The sequence below is a fragment of the Myotis myotis genome, unplaced genomic scaffold (genome assembly GCF_014108235.1).
Source record: "Myotis myotis isolate mMyoMyo1 unplaced genomic scaffold, mMyoMyo1.p scaffold_m19_p_1, whole genome shotgun sequence".
NCBI classification, from domain to species: domain Eukaryota; kingdom Metazoa; phylum Chordata; class Mammalia; order Chiroptera; family Vespertilionidae; genus Myotis; species Myotis myotis.
Window position 1 is genome coordinate 186730780 of NW_023416313.1, and position 15316 is coordinate 186746095.

Consider the following 15316-nt stretch of genomic DNA (forward strand, 5'->3'; position numbering starts at 1 on the left):
GTCTATGTACATATTTTCCCACATTTTCTTCCTTTAGGAATTCATTGAAGTAGAATTACTGGATCAAAAGTTATAATAATTTTAAGGCAAAAGTGTGCAAAAGATGGGCATGTGTTATTTTTAAAAGCTTGCTTATTTGAAAAACTATGTTTATCTCCTTGTTTTAATTTACATTTCTTTAATTAGTAATGATGTTACACATTTCCTAAAGGGTTTTTTAGCCATTTCCTCCCTTTGCTCAATTTTCTACTAGATTTCTATAAATCAAAGTTAACTTGCTGTAAAAATTAACATATGGGCAAACACAACTTTGGACTTTTAAAAAATATATATCCACCTTATCCCAAGTTTAAAAAAGAAGTCCAAATAAATATATTAACTATGTAGGTTTTTTGTTTCTCTGTTGGTTGTCTGAATTCTACCATTAGGAAAACTCTAATACACATTAGGTTTTTGTTCTGTTCTGTATGTTACAGGGTATTTTTCTGGGGAATTTTTTTCTGAAACATCAGAATAAAATTACCAGAAAAACCATCCTAAACAGAGAGGTTACCCAGACAGTAGGTGAACATAATTGCTTTTTAAAAAAAAAATATTTTTTTTATTGATTTCAGAGAGGAAGGAGAGGAAGAGAGATAGAAACATCAATGATGAGAGTGAATCATTGATTGGCTGCCTCCTGCACGCCCCCTACTGGGGATCAAGCCCGCAATCCGGGCATGTGCCCTTGACTGGAATTGAACCCTGGAACCCTTCAGTCCGCAGGCCGATGCTCTCCCCACTAAGCCAAACTGGGCTAACTGCTTTTTAATTATTAATAAATTTGGGTAAGTACATCCTAAGTATTAAACAGCAGAAATCATGTTAAAAATAAATGTTCCTTAAATTCTACCACTTTCTCAAAAGCTTCTAGGTGTATTTCTTTTTTTTTTTTTTAAGTTTAAAAATAGGGCAGCATTTCTTTATCTAACATTACACAATAAAAAAATCAAGGATTTTCTTAAATCTTATATATTCAAAGTATAAAGAAGTTAACCCATTTATCCTCAAATGTAATTTTGGGGGTTTGATGCATTAGCACTAATAGTTATGATTATGTAGATTCAGAAACTCATAAAATATTTCAGGTATACCTTTTAAGCCATATTTTCTAATTAGTAAAATCAAATCATCATTTCCTGGACTACTTCAAAAAGAAACAAGATTTAACATTCTCGCCGAAACCGGTTTGGCTCAGTGGCTAGAGCATCGGCTTGCGGACTGAAGGGTCCCAGGTTCGATTCCGGTCAAGGGCATGTACCTGGGTTGCGGGCACATCCCCAGTGGGGGATGTGCAGGAGGCAGCTGATCGATGTTTCTAACTCTCTCTCTCTCTCCCTTCTCTCTGTAAAAAATCAATAAAATATATTTAAAAAAAAAAAAAAAGAAACAAGATTTAACATTCTAAGAGACCTAATGGTTTACGAGTTGCACTCTAGTGTGCCCACACTAAATACTTCTCAGTGTACCCACAGTTTTAAATGCCACCACTGCCCATGTTGGGAGAAACTAAACCCCACTCCTAATACAGTTGTAGTACCCCCTCATGAAGATGTATGAATGAACTGTCAATGACTGACAGACATTTGAGAAAGGCCTCTGTGGCAAGAATTCTAGAGATAAGCCCTTAAAATTCCAGTCCCTGGGTATCCAATTATACACTGATTGAGGAACTGCTGGGAAGAGACGTCGCAAATGAAATTAAAGTTATTAATCAACTGATTTCAGGGAGAATATCCTAGCTTGTCTAGGTAGGTCTAATAAAATCACACGAGGCCTTCCAAACAGAAAAGGAAGCAGAGAGAAGCAGAGGAGAGACAAGACAGAAGGAAAGGTCAGATTCCACGCATAAGAACTGGACTTGCTGTTGCTGGCTTTGAAGATGGACGAAGGGGGCCACAAGCCCACGAATCCAGGAGGCCTCTAGGAGCGAGAATGACCTCTGGCAGACAAACCAGGGGGAACTTCAGTCCTACAACCACATGGAACCAAATTCTTCCATATAGAATTCTTTCTTAGAACCTTCAGAAACGAACATAGTCCCACTGACATCTTATAAAACTCTAAGTGTAGGATTCGGCTCAGTCTTGCTGTGCCAGAACTTTTAACCTACAGAAACGGTGAGATAATACATTTGTGTTTTTAGGCTGCTAAGTTTATGGAAAATCACAGAGATTCTAACATAAAAGATACCAAATGAAAAGAAAAACAACTTGAGCAAAAGAATAAAACAAAAAAACGCTTAATTACAATTCTCAGAAAGACAAGACAATGACATCTATGAGAGACATATAGGATGTTATAAAGAACAGCTGGAGCTTTAAAATGAGACCTTGGATATTAACAAGGGGAGGGAGGGTTCTTTCCTGTTTTATTTATTTATTTACTATTTTGTTGAGGCTTAATTTATATAAACTCAACAAATCTGAAATGTACTCATGGGTACCTGGTAACAAACATCTAGATAAAAATATACACCACTGAAAATTAAAATTTGATATTCACTATAAAAAGCCCCCAAAATAAGAGATATAAAGTCATGTAAGAGGATCAGTCTAAGAACAGAGTCTAAGTACTAGTAACAGAAAGAACAGAGGAAACAAAGAGGAATTAGGGTACATTACTATGAAATTTCAAAATTGCAGGAAAAAGAAAAGATCCTGTAAGTTTCCAAGGAGAAAAAGCAGCCTCCAAAGTAAGGATAAAAATAAAATTTAAGAACGCTACCAGGACTATCAATAGCAACACCGGATGCTAAAATACAACTGAAAATGACTTCCCAAATCTGAGGAAAAATAATTTTCAACCCAACAATTCTATCCAAGAGCAAAATAAAGACATTTTCAAGTATATCATCTCAAAAATTCACCTCTTCCTTAGTGCGCTGATGGAGGATATAGTCCACCACAAAGAAACCAAGATAAGACATTTTCCTTGGACAAAGGTGAAGGGAAGTCCTGGGGCTATGACTGTGCATCTTAGCCTAGAAAACACCCACCCCAGCTTATTGGAGCAGAATGACAGAGGCCTTCAGAATAACTCTAGGGAAAAAGGCGGGTGGGGGTTTATTATCAGATAATGTATTTGATCATGAAAATTCTAGAGAATGTGGAGTGTGAAGAATCAACTCCACCTGTGAAGAATGTGAAGAATCAACAAGATATACTGGCTGACAACTAAGCAAATGATAAACAAAAGCGGCATAAGATAGGAAAAGGGAAAGTATTTGGAGCTCAGTTTTAAACATGTTCAGTTTGAAATTTCTGTAAAAGAAATGGTTTTGTTATTATAAATAATGCTTCACTGAGCAAATGATGGCTTTCAAAAAGGTATATGGCTAGAACCCAGTGTGGCTCAATGGTTGAACTTTAACCCATGCACCAAGAGGCCACCAGTTCAATTCCCAGTCAGGGCACATGCTGGATTGCAGGCTTGACCCCAGTAGGGGACATGCAGGAGGCAGCCAATCAATGTTTCTTTCTCCCTTTCTCTCTCTCTAAAATCAAAAACATATTTTATATATATATTAAAAAAAAAGGTTTATGGCTAGAAAAATATCAAAGATGTAAGTTTCAGATGCACAACTTTATATAATATCTGTATACTCCATTGTGTATTCACCACCCAAAGTCTCGTCACCATATATTTGACCACCTTTACCCTCTTTTTCCTCTTCGACCCCCTTCGCCTCTAGTAACCACCATTCTGTTGTATCTGTGAGTTTACACAGGTAGGTTTTTATGTGTTCAAAAATTTAGAATCAATTGAGTAAATACTTAAGTACACAACTGCTAAATCATATGGTAAGACTACGTTTAGCTTTGTAAGAAACTGCCAACTATCACATAATTTTTCAAAAAACGGTTCTAGAACAACTGGATATCCACGTGCAGAAAAATGAACCTAGATTCAGACCTTTCATCTTCACAAAAATTGACTCAAAATGTATCACAGGCCTAAATGTAAAATGCAAACTATAATACTCCTGGAAGATAACCTAAGAAAAAATCTAGATCAGCGGTCGCCAATCGGTGGTCCATGGACCACTGATAGTCCGTGAGGTCCGAAAGGCTGGCGACCACTGATCTAGATGACCTTGGGGTTGGTGATGACTTTTTAGATACAACAAAAGCATAATTTAAAAAAAGAGTAACTGATAAGCTGGAGTTCATTAAAATTAATTTCTGCTCTCTGAAAGAAACTGTCAAAGGTTATGGAAAGACAAGCCACAGACTGGGAGAAGATATTTGCATAAGACTTATCTGATAAAGGACTGTTATCCAAAATATATAAAGAACTTTTAAAATGCAACAATTAGATAATAAACTACCCGATTAAAAAATAGGCCAAAGTCCTTAACAGACACCTCACTAAAGAAGATGTAGATGGCAAAGGAGCCCATTAAAAGATGCTCCACACACGTCATCAGGAAAATACAAATTAAAACAACAATGAGAGACCATCCCACATCTATTAGAATGGCCACAAATCAGGCCACTGACAACACCAATGGCCACAAATCAGGCCACTGACAACACCTGGTGACATTTAGAGCAACAGAAACGCGCATTCATTGCTGGTGTTAATGCAAAAGGGTACAGTTACTCTGGAAGACATTTTGGCAAAACACATTCTTACCATCTGATCCAACAATTACATTCCTTAGTATTGACCCAAAGGAGTTGAAAATATTATGTTCACACAAAATCCTACACATGGAAAGTTTATAGCAGCTGTATTTACAATTGTATAACTTTTAAACAACCGAGATGTCCTTCTATAGGAGAATGTATAAACTTTGGTACATCCAGACAATAGAATATATATATGTTAAAGTTAGTCATTTCTTTATATATATATATATATATATTTTTTAGATTTTTAGAGAGAGAGAGGAAGGGAGAAGGAGAGAGAAACATCGGATATGAGAGAGAAATATTTGATCAGTGGGCTCCTGCACTCTCCTCCTGGGATAGAGCCCCAAATCCAGGCACGTGCCCTGACCGGGTATCAAAACTCTTGGTACAGAGGACGTTGCTCAACCAACTAAGCCACACTGGTCAGGGCTGGAATATTTTTTAGTGCTAAAAAGAAATGAGCTATCAAGCCATGAAAAGACATGAATAAAACTTAAATGCATATTACTAAGTGAAAGAAACCAATTTGAAAAAGCTACATACTCTATGATTCCAACTTTAAGACATTTTTGAAAAGGCGAAACTCTGGAGAAGTGAAGAAATTAGTGGTTGTCAAGGGCTGGGGAAGGAAGGGAAGAATAGAACACAAGATTTTGAGGGCAGTGCAACTACTCTGTATGATACAGTAATGATGGATACATGTCATTATACATTTGTCCAAACCCACAGACTGTACAACCCCAAGGAAATCTAATGTAAGCCACTGATTCTGGATAATAACGATGTGTCAGTGTAGGCTTCTCTGTTGCAACAAATGTACCACTCTGGTGGAGAATGTTGACAGGGGAATAGGGGGTAAATGGAAACTCTGTACTTTCTCCTCAATTTTGCTGTGAACCTAAAGCTACTCTAAAAATCAAGTTTATATCATTTGTCTATTTTTAAAAAATTAATAAACAGGTAATTTAAAATAGAAGAAACTTAGATTAGATGGCCAATAAAGATACAAAAACATACTTAACTTTATAAACTAAAATGAAATTGTGTATTTTTTTTCACTCAGAGAAGCAAATACTAAAAACTGACAACATTCAAATGTTAGTGATGATTTGGAACAAGGGGTTTTCATACATTGTGGGTTGGAATGTAAACAGATAGAACCTCTTGGGAGAGCAATTTGACAGTCTTCTGAAATGAATTATGTGTACATTTAAAACAATTCTAGTTTTTACTTGAACATGCAAGAGAAATTCCTGCACACATGTTCAAAACAGTGTAAGAAAATACCCACAGAGCAATGGAAATAACTAACACATATTATTTGGGGGTATATATTTACACATAGATGTAAATACATGCTTGTGTGTGTGTGTGTGTGTGTGTGTGTGTGTGTGTGTGTTTATGTAGTTTTAAAAGTGCTGAGAGGATACACATTACATTTATGATAGTAGTTGCTTCTGAAGGGAAATTAAGAGAATGTAACTCAAAACTTTACCTATATTATTTTGACTTAAGAGTTTGGCAAAATGGTCCTAGCTGGTTTGGCTCAATGGATAGAGTGTTGGCCTGCAGACTGAAAGGTCCCAGGCTGGATTCTGGTCAAGGGCACATGCCTGGGTTGTGGGCTTGGTCCCCAGTACGGGGCGTGTAGGAGGCAGCTGATCAATGGTTCTCTCTCATCATTGATGTTTCTATCTCTCTCTCCCCCTGCCTTCCTCTCTGAAATCAATTAAAATATATATATAAAAAGAGTTTGCAAAATGATATAAACTATTAATTCTAGATAAGTAATTCTAGAAGTAGGTAAGTGTTACACAATGACCTGTACTTTTCTGTTATTTTAATTTTTCTTAAAAATTTCATTAACATAAAAACCATTATAATTTCAGAGTCATTAGATCAAAATAGTAATGTCAACCTACCTGTATCTCCCCCTAAGCCAGCGATTTTCAACCTTTTTCATCTCACAGCACCCATAAACTAATTACTAAAACTTTGCAGCACACCAAGAAAATATAGGTATAATTTTGATTAATTCACACCAGACAGCTATGGTTGTTTTTGCTGTTGTCATTTTTTTATTTGACAATCTAAGGGAAAAGAAGTCAGTGCCCCTGACTAAACAGTTAGGTATTGTACGTGTTAAAAATTCTTGTGGCCCACTGTTTGAAAATTGCTACTTTAATCTATAGCACAATAGTTATAAACTAGTGATAAAGATGACAGTTCACATTTTCACTGATGGCTGGATTCTTTTAGTCACATGACATAACTGGGTCAGCCAAAATTAATCCACATCTCATGTCAGAAAGCATAAATAGAATTACTACAAGAGTATTCAAATTGTAGGCTGGTTAAGGAAGACAACACTCATAGCCATTTCCTTCGGAGCTTTGTCAGGCCCTTAATGCGGGAAGTGACATAATCTGCCTGAATCGCTAAAATCAAATAGTGACTTACGTGAAGGAAACACTGCGAAAGCTACATCCCTCTGAAAATAATACCGGTTTCCTTCCCTGTCCTCTTCTCTTTCCCATAAAAATACGTCATCAGAATGTATTACATAATAAATACCTGATATACTTCTAGAAAGGAAAGAATCTACACAACATTTCTTTATCTTAAATATAAAAACTTTAAAGAATAGTGTAAAACTTTCATAAATATACATACATAGAGAGCTCACCCCAACCCTGCTCCTGGAGATAAGCTAAGTGTCCGTCATCAGTCATATCATACATGCATCACACAACTCACACTGTCATGGAAGAAGGTATCGAATACTTACTGAAAGTCTTACAGATGTCAGAAACAGCTTTGAAGACTCTATCAGAAAAATTCACTTTCACTTTCACATACTTCATGTTGGGAAGTTGCAGTCGGAGCAGTTTGTGCTGGGGAGTGAACTGGAGCTTAGCATCCGCCTGAATGCCATACTTATCCAAGGTCCAATGTGTCTTAAGAAGCCAAGTTCTCTTCTTTTCCCACCAGAGAGCATGGTCAGACCAATCTTTTTTTACATCTATAAAAAAAAAAAGTACAAACAAAATACTTAAAACATCACCAAGATTACCTTGAGAGAAATTTAAAAGCAGAAAACTAAATAATTGGGTATTTAATACAAACAATTAAATACTAGGTTCCTATTATGGGATAGGTACAAAAGAAATACTACCCGCTGAAAAACACAAGCTCAGCCCAGGAAAGCCAGTGTACAGGTAGCTGAGGCAGAAGACCCTGGGCCACTAATAATGCCTAAGTGAGGTACAACAGGGGACTCCTGGGTGACAGAGTCAATACTCCCTCGTCATTCAGGGAACAGAGAGAACCCTGGGGCAGGAATCTAAATAAATAATCAAGTGGAGTTGGTGGGTTCTGAGCCCAGCCTTGAGGAATGGACAATATTCTGATGAAGAAGTGGTGAGAAGGCTGAAGTAGTGAAGCTGCAGCAGTGTGCTGAGGAGGCTAAGGAGCGGTGAAAAGTAAGATAGGGAACCAGAGTGAGCCAACACCAACAGCCTCGGGGAAGAAGAGCATGGGGGAAAAAACCACCCACAAGTAACAGGACAATCGAAGAGAAAGAGAAAAAACAAACAAAAACCTACATGGTGTCCCACATATATTCCAAGAAAAGTGATTTATAAAGTCATGCTAACTTTCCCCCCAGTGTATTTTGGTACAAGTGTAACAGAAAATGTTAATATTTGTTAAACTATTTAACAGCCCTATGCAATTAAATAAAACCAAATAAAGAATATAATTTATATAAGATTTGGCTACCCCAAATAAGGCAGCTGTTAACAGTAAACCAGCAAAATACACATAAAATCTAAATGTAACTCCAACTAGTTTTTTTTTCTTTCTTAACTGATTTTTAGAGTGATGGGAAGGCGGGAGGGGGGGAGAGAAAGATGGATGAGAGCAAAACACGGATTGGCTGTGTCCTGCACATGTACCAAACAGGAATGAAACTTACGGCCTTGCGGTGCACCGGCTGATGCCCAAATCAACTGAGCCACACGTGGCCAGGGCCAGCTAGTTTTTAAAGGAGCAATAAAAGTGAAAACTTTTGGACATGTTAAACTATGAACCAAAAACAGGGAAAAGGATACTTAAAAAACACACACACAACAACAGTCAAACAAAGCCTTCCAGGGGAAGGAAAAAAAACAACCCTGGAAAATAACATACTTGCTTATAAAAAACGAAAACCTACACTTCCTGGGTTGAGGGTTGCTCTCAGGGCCATTAAATTCCCAGTACTTCCTGGCTGCCATGCAAGGGGCTGACCACCCACACTCAGGCAGAGCCAACTCGGAGATCTCAGGGCCTGTCCCCCACTGCAGTCAGTGAACTGTGGCGGGGGAGGAGCCTCAACAGCATTTGTACAAGCTTGAAAGAAATGCTTATTCAAACAGACAAAAATGTGCTGTTTTACAATGGTATCGGGACAGAAGGCAATTCTGTAAAGACATACTAAACTGCAGTCTCAAATGTGGCCCAGCAGCACGGTGCTGAAACACAGAGACGAAGACACGGCATGATAAGGAGCTGGGTAGCTCTTTGGAACAAGTTACAAATAAATTTCAGAAAGAGGCCAGTTGCCACCAACACCAAAAGTTTAAAATGTAAAGACAGCATCAACAATGTGGAGTGTTAAAAGGAATTTTAACAGTAGGTCAAGAATTGGACTTTTCAAGTCAAAACTCTGTAGGGATGGGTTTTGGATGGCCCGCCAGCTAAGAACATTTTTTTAAGACTCTGATATGATTTGAGGATGACTTGGGTTCCCAGATCCAATTCCCCGGTGGGGGAGAGAGGTATTCCTACACAAGCAAACGATTCACAGACACCAGAAGGGTTTTCAAGAATTCGACTCAATTCTGAGGCTATCCACCAGGAGACAGCATCAGGTTCCACGGGTTAAGAGTTCAATCCTACCAGACTTGCCCCACTACACATACTTCAGGCGCTGGATGCAAGCCCAGATTGTGTACTTCTGACTGACTGGCTGCAGAGGAGAGGTACCAGCAACCTCCTCCAACTCAAAATGCTAATTGCAAGTCCAGGTTGTCACCTGTTCTTCTGAACGACTGACTATAAACCAGAAGTTCCCATGACCCCGTCCCTTGGGTTTGATTAATTTCTTAGAATGGCTTACAGTACCCAGTGAAAACACATTACTTACTAGATCACTGGCTCACTGTGTAACTAAGGAACAGCTAGATGGAAAGACGCATAGGGCAAGGAATGTGGGAAGGGGTGCAGAGCTCCCATACCATCGCCAGGCTGCCACTCTCCCTGCAGCTCCACGTGTTCACCAAACCAGAAGCTTTCCCAACCTCATACTTGTGGATTTTTATGGAGGCTTCATTATGTAGTCATAATTGATTAAAATCATTGCCCACTGGCACCTGATTCAACCTCCAGCCCCTCTAACCTCCAGGAATCAAAGTGATCTCCTGGCCGGCATGGCTCAATGGTTGAGCATCAACCTATGAACCCAAAGGTCACGGTTTGATTCCTGGTCGGGCACGTGCCAGCGATGCAGGCTCGAAACCCAGTGGGGGGCGTGCAGGAAGCAGCTGACCAATGATTCTCTCTGATCATGGATGTTTCTAGCTCTCTCACTTCCTCTCAAAAATCAACAAATATATATATATATATATATATATATATATATGAAAGTTTCAACCCCTTATTTCCTAAGTTATATAATTATATAAATATCTAATCATTATGCTGTATACCTGAAACAATATAATATTGTATGTCAACTATAATTGGGAAAAAGAAAGAAAAAAAATTCCAATCCTCTGATTATATGGTTGGGTCTCCTGGCAACCAGTCCCCATCCTTAGGTGCTTTCCAAAAGTCAATTTATTAACAAAACAAAAGACACCTCCCAACACTTGGGAAATTCCAAGAGTCCCAGGAGCTGAGAGCCAGCAATTATGGAAGACCAAATGGATATGAGAAATATATTTTGGCCATCTAAATGATGAAATATATATTTCTTATACATCACAATGTCACAGGGGGTAAAAAGATAACATTGTTCATATAATTTTTATATAAAATTCAAATGTCCATGTTCACAGTTTTATGGAACACGGGCACACTTATGTGTTTCACAGCATCTACAACTGCTCTGCACTACAGCATCAGGTCAGAATAATTGTGACAGAGACCTCAGTACCCACAAAGCCCAAAATAGTCACTTTCTGGAGTTTTACAGAAAAACTCTGTGGGGCCCCTGATGTAATAAAATCTCGACTTTCCATCAATTAAGCTTCAAACTCTGACGTGAGAAACAGATACTTCCCCCGATGCCATCTTCCCTTTAAAGTCCAACCATCCTGGTGTTTTCACACCAAAGGAGCAGCTAGTCCAGGGGTGGGCAAACTTTTTGACTCAAGGGCCACAATGGGTTCTTAAACTGGACCGGAGGGCCGGAACAAAAGCATGGATGGAGTGTTTGTGTGAACTAATCTAAATTCAAAGTAAACATCATTACATAAAAGGGTACGGTCTTTTTTTTCAATAGTTTTATTCATTTCAAACGGGCCGTGTTCGGCCCGCGGGCCGTAGTTTGACTACGGCTGAGCTAGTAGCTGCATACAGCAAGAATAATGAGACAAGAACGGGCATATTATCCAAAGATGTACCAGACACGCTATGAGTAGTGTACCCACAGAGGGAAAGAGAGTCTCTCCCTGACTGGCAGCACTGGCAAGATCAGTCTTTTATTACCCATAGAAAGTACTGGATAACTAACAATAAAGGAAAGAAAAATCACACAAAACAAAAGCAGAAACAGGACACCAGAAAAGATGGGAAGTGTCAATGGTGTACATGCCAAGATACAGAAACGGGGAAAATCAGGCATTTACAGTCCTGGAAGATGGAATAGTTAGACTGTGACAGATGTTCCAATAGTAGAATTTTCAGTAGCATTCTTTGAAGATTCAAAATGCCAGCAACCTACACCGCATTTATTATAGGGCGATCACCACTACAGAATAACAACAGTGTCTATAAAACACTCATTAATTCAACAGCTATCTACTGAACAGGTACTGTGTCCTAGTGCCAGGGAGTGATGAGAACAAGCTCCATCATCTCTGAGGAAAGCCGAGGGGGCTGGGGTAGAGGAGGGAAAGAACAGAGGAGATGGCGTCAGAGCAAGGTCAGAGTCGTTTAGATTTTATTACGAGGGCAAGAAAAGCCACTAGAGCAGTGGTTTTCAGCCTATTTTGCATAAGCATTATCTGAGCAACTTTTCAAATATATGAATGCCTGGACCCAGCCCAAACTACTTTGGTTTTAAGGAAGGGAATGATTTACGTTTCATCATCACTGATAATTTTGAAGAACTGCCGGGGCAGGGGTGTGCATGAGTGGAAATGAGACCATGTGAAAAGTTAAGGTGGGAGTGGAAATGATGAGTTTGAATTACCATGCTTGAGCAGTAAGGAAATAGAACTAGGAAGAGACAACTTTTCCTGAGCATTTTGTTACAGTGGGGAGAATAATGATGGTGGAGGGGCAGGCAGGGGGTGGCAAGGCCAAGCAGTATTTTTAATTTTCTTTTTAAGAAGGGAAAGCTAGATTACTTAAACAGACTGGGATGATCCTGTTAAGCTTAAACATATTTACAATTATTATTATTCTTTAATATGACTTAACTCTTAGCTGAGGATCAGTGTGTCACAATGTCACCTCAAAACTTTTTAGAGACTTGACTGGGCTCTCTTAAATATGCAAGACAATGTTTTCCCACGTTCTAGAAAGTTCTTTCTTTGGTGCTAGCTTTGTATTATACTATATATCTTATTTTGAAACTAATAGTATCTCCACATCAAGTCCCACAAATGGCTCCACTCAGGATATCACAAGAATATATCTTTTCTACTCAGAGGTAGCAAAAACAAAGTTTAAACTGACCAAAATCCTGAGAAAAATGATATTATACCAACTGAGATCCATTCACCTAAGTGCACAACAAAAATACTTAACTGCACAAATGTGTGTGTGTGTGTGTGTGTGTGTGTGTGTGTGTAAAGCAATATGTCAATGCAATAGCCGTTGAAAGTACTTAGGTTATCTAGCATGTTACAGCACTACTTGTCACTACAGTGGCAAGTTAAACCATAACACACTATGCAACTGTAACCTGTATAAACACTGTGTACACAATAGATTTCAGATATCAACACACACATTTACTTATTTCTCTAGTTACAGACTAACCACAAGCATAAAAACATGCTGACTCTAAAAGGAACATTGACATCTCAAATAATTATGAACAAATAATGGCAAGCGAAAGAAAATGCTACTAATGAGTTAAACAATAGTTTATTTTTCTTGTGTGGTATTGGGATTTATAAAGGAATAATTATTGACATCCCTGCATTTGCATACTCTAAAACGTTGAAATTACTTTTCATACATGTTAACCATTTGTATACCATAAGCGTCTATAGAAACAAGCAGTGGACCTTTTTTAATTAAATTCAAAATATTGTGGCAGTTAACTGGTTAAAACTCCCCTCCCCATCACAATGTGGGCCCCGAACCATATTCAAAATAAACAAACATTTCTGCGTTTTCGGAATGGCAGCCTTGGTTTCAAACGTAACATTAAACAACTGAATGGGAGACACACACACGCAAAACATCAGCCAGACACTTGCCATGGTAGGAGTTAGCAAACATCACCAAGGTAGGCTTGTTTCCATCAGCGTTATGAAAGCATCCAAGGGTAGATCATGCTCAGCAACATATTCTAATAGTCAGTTTTTCCAATATTATGATTTTCAGTTATGCTCCAGGTACCATGTAACTTTCTTTTATTTGGCATATTGTGATTTTAAATTATTGTTTCTAGATTTTTCAGAAGCAACCTACCATAACTACAAACATTTTCAGAAAGAAAAACTGAAGGGAAAAATGTTGTACTGTTACGAAGTTCTTGTTTATTTTCCTTTGTGAGGGGAGAAAAAAAGGGATTTCATTATTTATTTATAAATTCAGCCTGTTTAGTAATTTTCAGAAGTCAAGAATTACTTAGATTATGGTGTAACAGAGAAGACAAATGTCTTCTATAATAACTTTTGGTAAAACATGCTAATTTTTCAAAACATTTTGCCAGGATTCTGGAAAGAATTATTCCTGTGTTCCTCCCCTACTTAATAGGGCCAATCATGCTGTGCTCTCTTGCACATAAAATAGTATCTGACAGGCACTCAAATTCATATAATTAAAATTGCAAATGGCTAAACATTAACTGAATTAATAAAAATCTCCTCCCTCAACTGTGATAAAATGCTCCTCAAATTCAAGAAGTGGTTGTATATTTATTCCACAAAGACACTGTTTGTGTTTTAAGGAACAGAAGGCGTAGGATTCATCATCAGGGGCTGAGCACACAAATATTGGTTGTATACTGGTTACTACCAAATAGCTTTTGGTGTCAAAGTGTTCATCTGCTCCACGAGTCACAATAGAAAACAACTATTTCAAAATTTTTCCTGCTATAGAGAAAATATTATATGCCCCTCTTTATACAATGGCAGCTAGCTTGCACTACAGAAAACAGGAGCAGGACAAAAGGAGATACAACAGCAATTTTCAGCCAGTGTGCAGCAGCACACTGGTGTGCTGCAAGAATTTTTAAAACATGCAATACCTGACTGTTTAGTCAGGGGCACTGACCTCTTTTCCCTTAGATTGTCAAATAAAAATGACAACAGGCACACAACAATTGAGCCATCCGGTGTGAATGAATCAAAAGTATACGCTGGAATTTTTTGGTCAGATCAGCAAAAAATATATATATATTTTTTGGTGTGCCGCAGAATTTTAGTAGTCTATATGTGCCATGAGATGAAAAGGTTGACAATCACTGAGATACACAATTTTTAAAAAAATATATTTGTATTGATTTCAGAGAAAAAGGGAGAGGGAGTAAGAGATAGAAACATTAATGAGAATCATTAATCGGCTGCCTCCTCCACGCCCCCAGTGATCGGGCCCTCAACCAGGGCATGTGCCCTGACTGGGAATCAAACCATGACCTCCTGCTTCATAGGTCAACGTTCAACCACTGAGCTACACCAGCTGGGCTGAGATACACTACTTATAACACCATATTTAACCTTTTCCTACTAGAGCTACAGCAGTTACTACTTGATATAGCCTTCTAAAATGCAACGTTTTGCTCTCATTTAAACAAAAACTTTTGTTTAAGAAGTCAAGAAACTGGTAAATAGAAAATTAACCAAATAACTTGTTTTTCTTAAGTACCCACATTTTTTTTTTTTTTGGTGCCCTTGACCGGAATCGAACCTGGGACCCTTCAGTCCACAGGCCGATGCTCTATCCACTGAGCCAAGCCGGTTAGGGCAGTACCCACATTTTAAAAGTAAGTAACTCATTAGTAACAGTTTGGAATGAAGAGAAGACAAGATATTAATTTTAGTGGCTGCTAGTTCTAGTGGCATATTTAAGAAAGAATTTTAACCAAGAAGGAAATGTAAAATTTGTTTTGTATTCTCTTAATGTCCACAGACCAGAAGCAACACTTACATTATGTTAGATAATCTTTGGTAAGAAAACATTTCACTTTAAATCTT

At 38.0% G+C, this 15316-nt stretch overlaps 1 protein-coding gene across 6 annotated transcripts in view; it reads right to left on the reverse strand.

Moving 5' to 3' along the window:
* FERMT2 (fermitin family member 2) overlaps positions 1–15316 on the reverse strand; it is a 68914-nt gene that overhangs the window by 34604 nt on the left and 18994 nt on the right. For all 6 annotated transcript variants that reach the window (XM_036307305.1, XM_036307295.1, XM_036307313.1 and 3 more), the window contains exon 3: positions 7465–7698. In XM_036307305.1, the coding sequence (XP_036163198.1) occupies positions 7465–7698 (234 nt within the window). The remainder of the gene's footprint in view (positions 1–7464; positions 7699–15316) is intronic.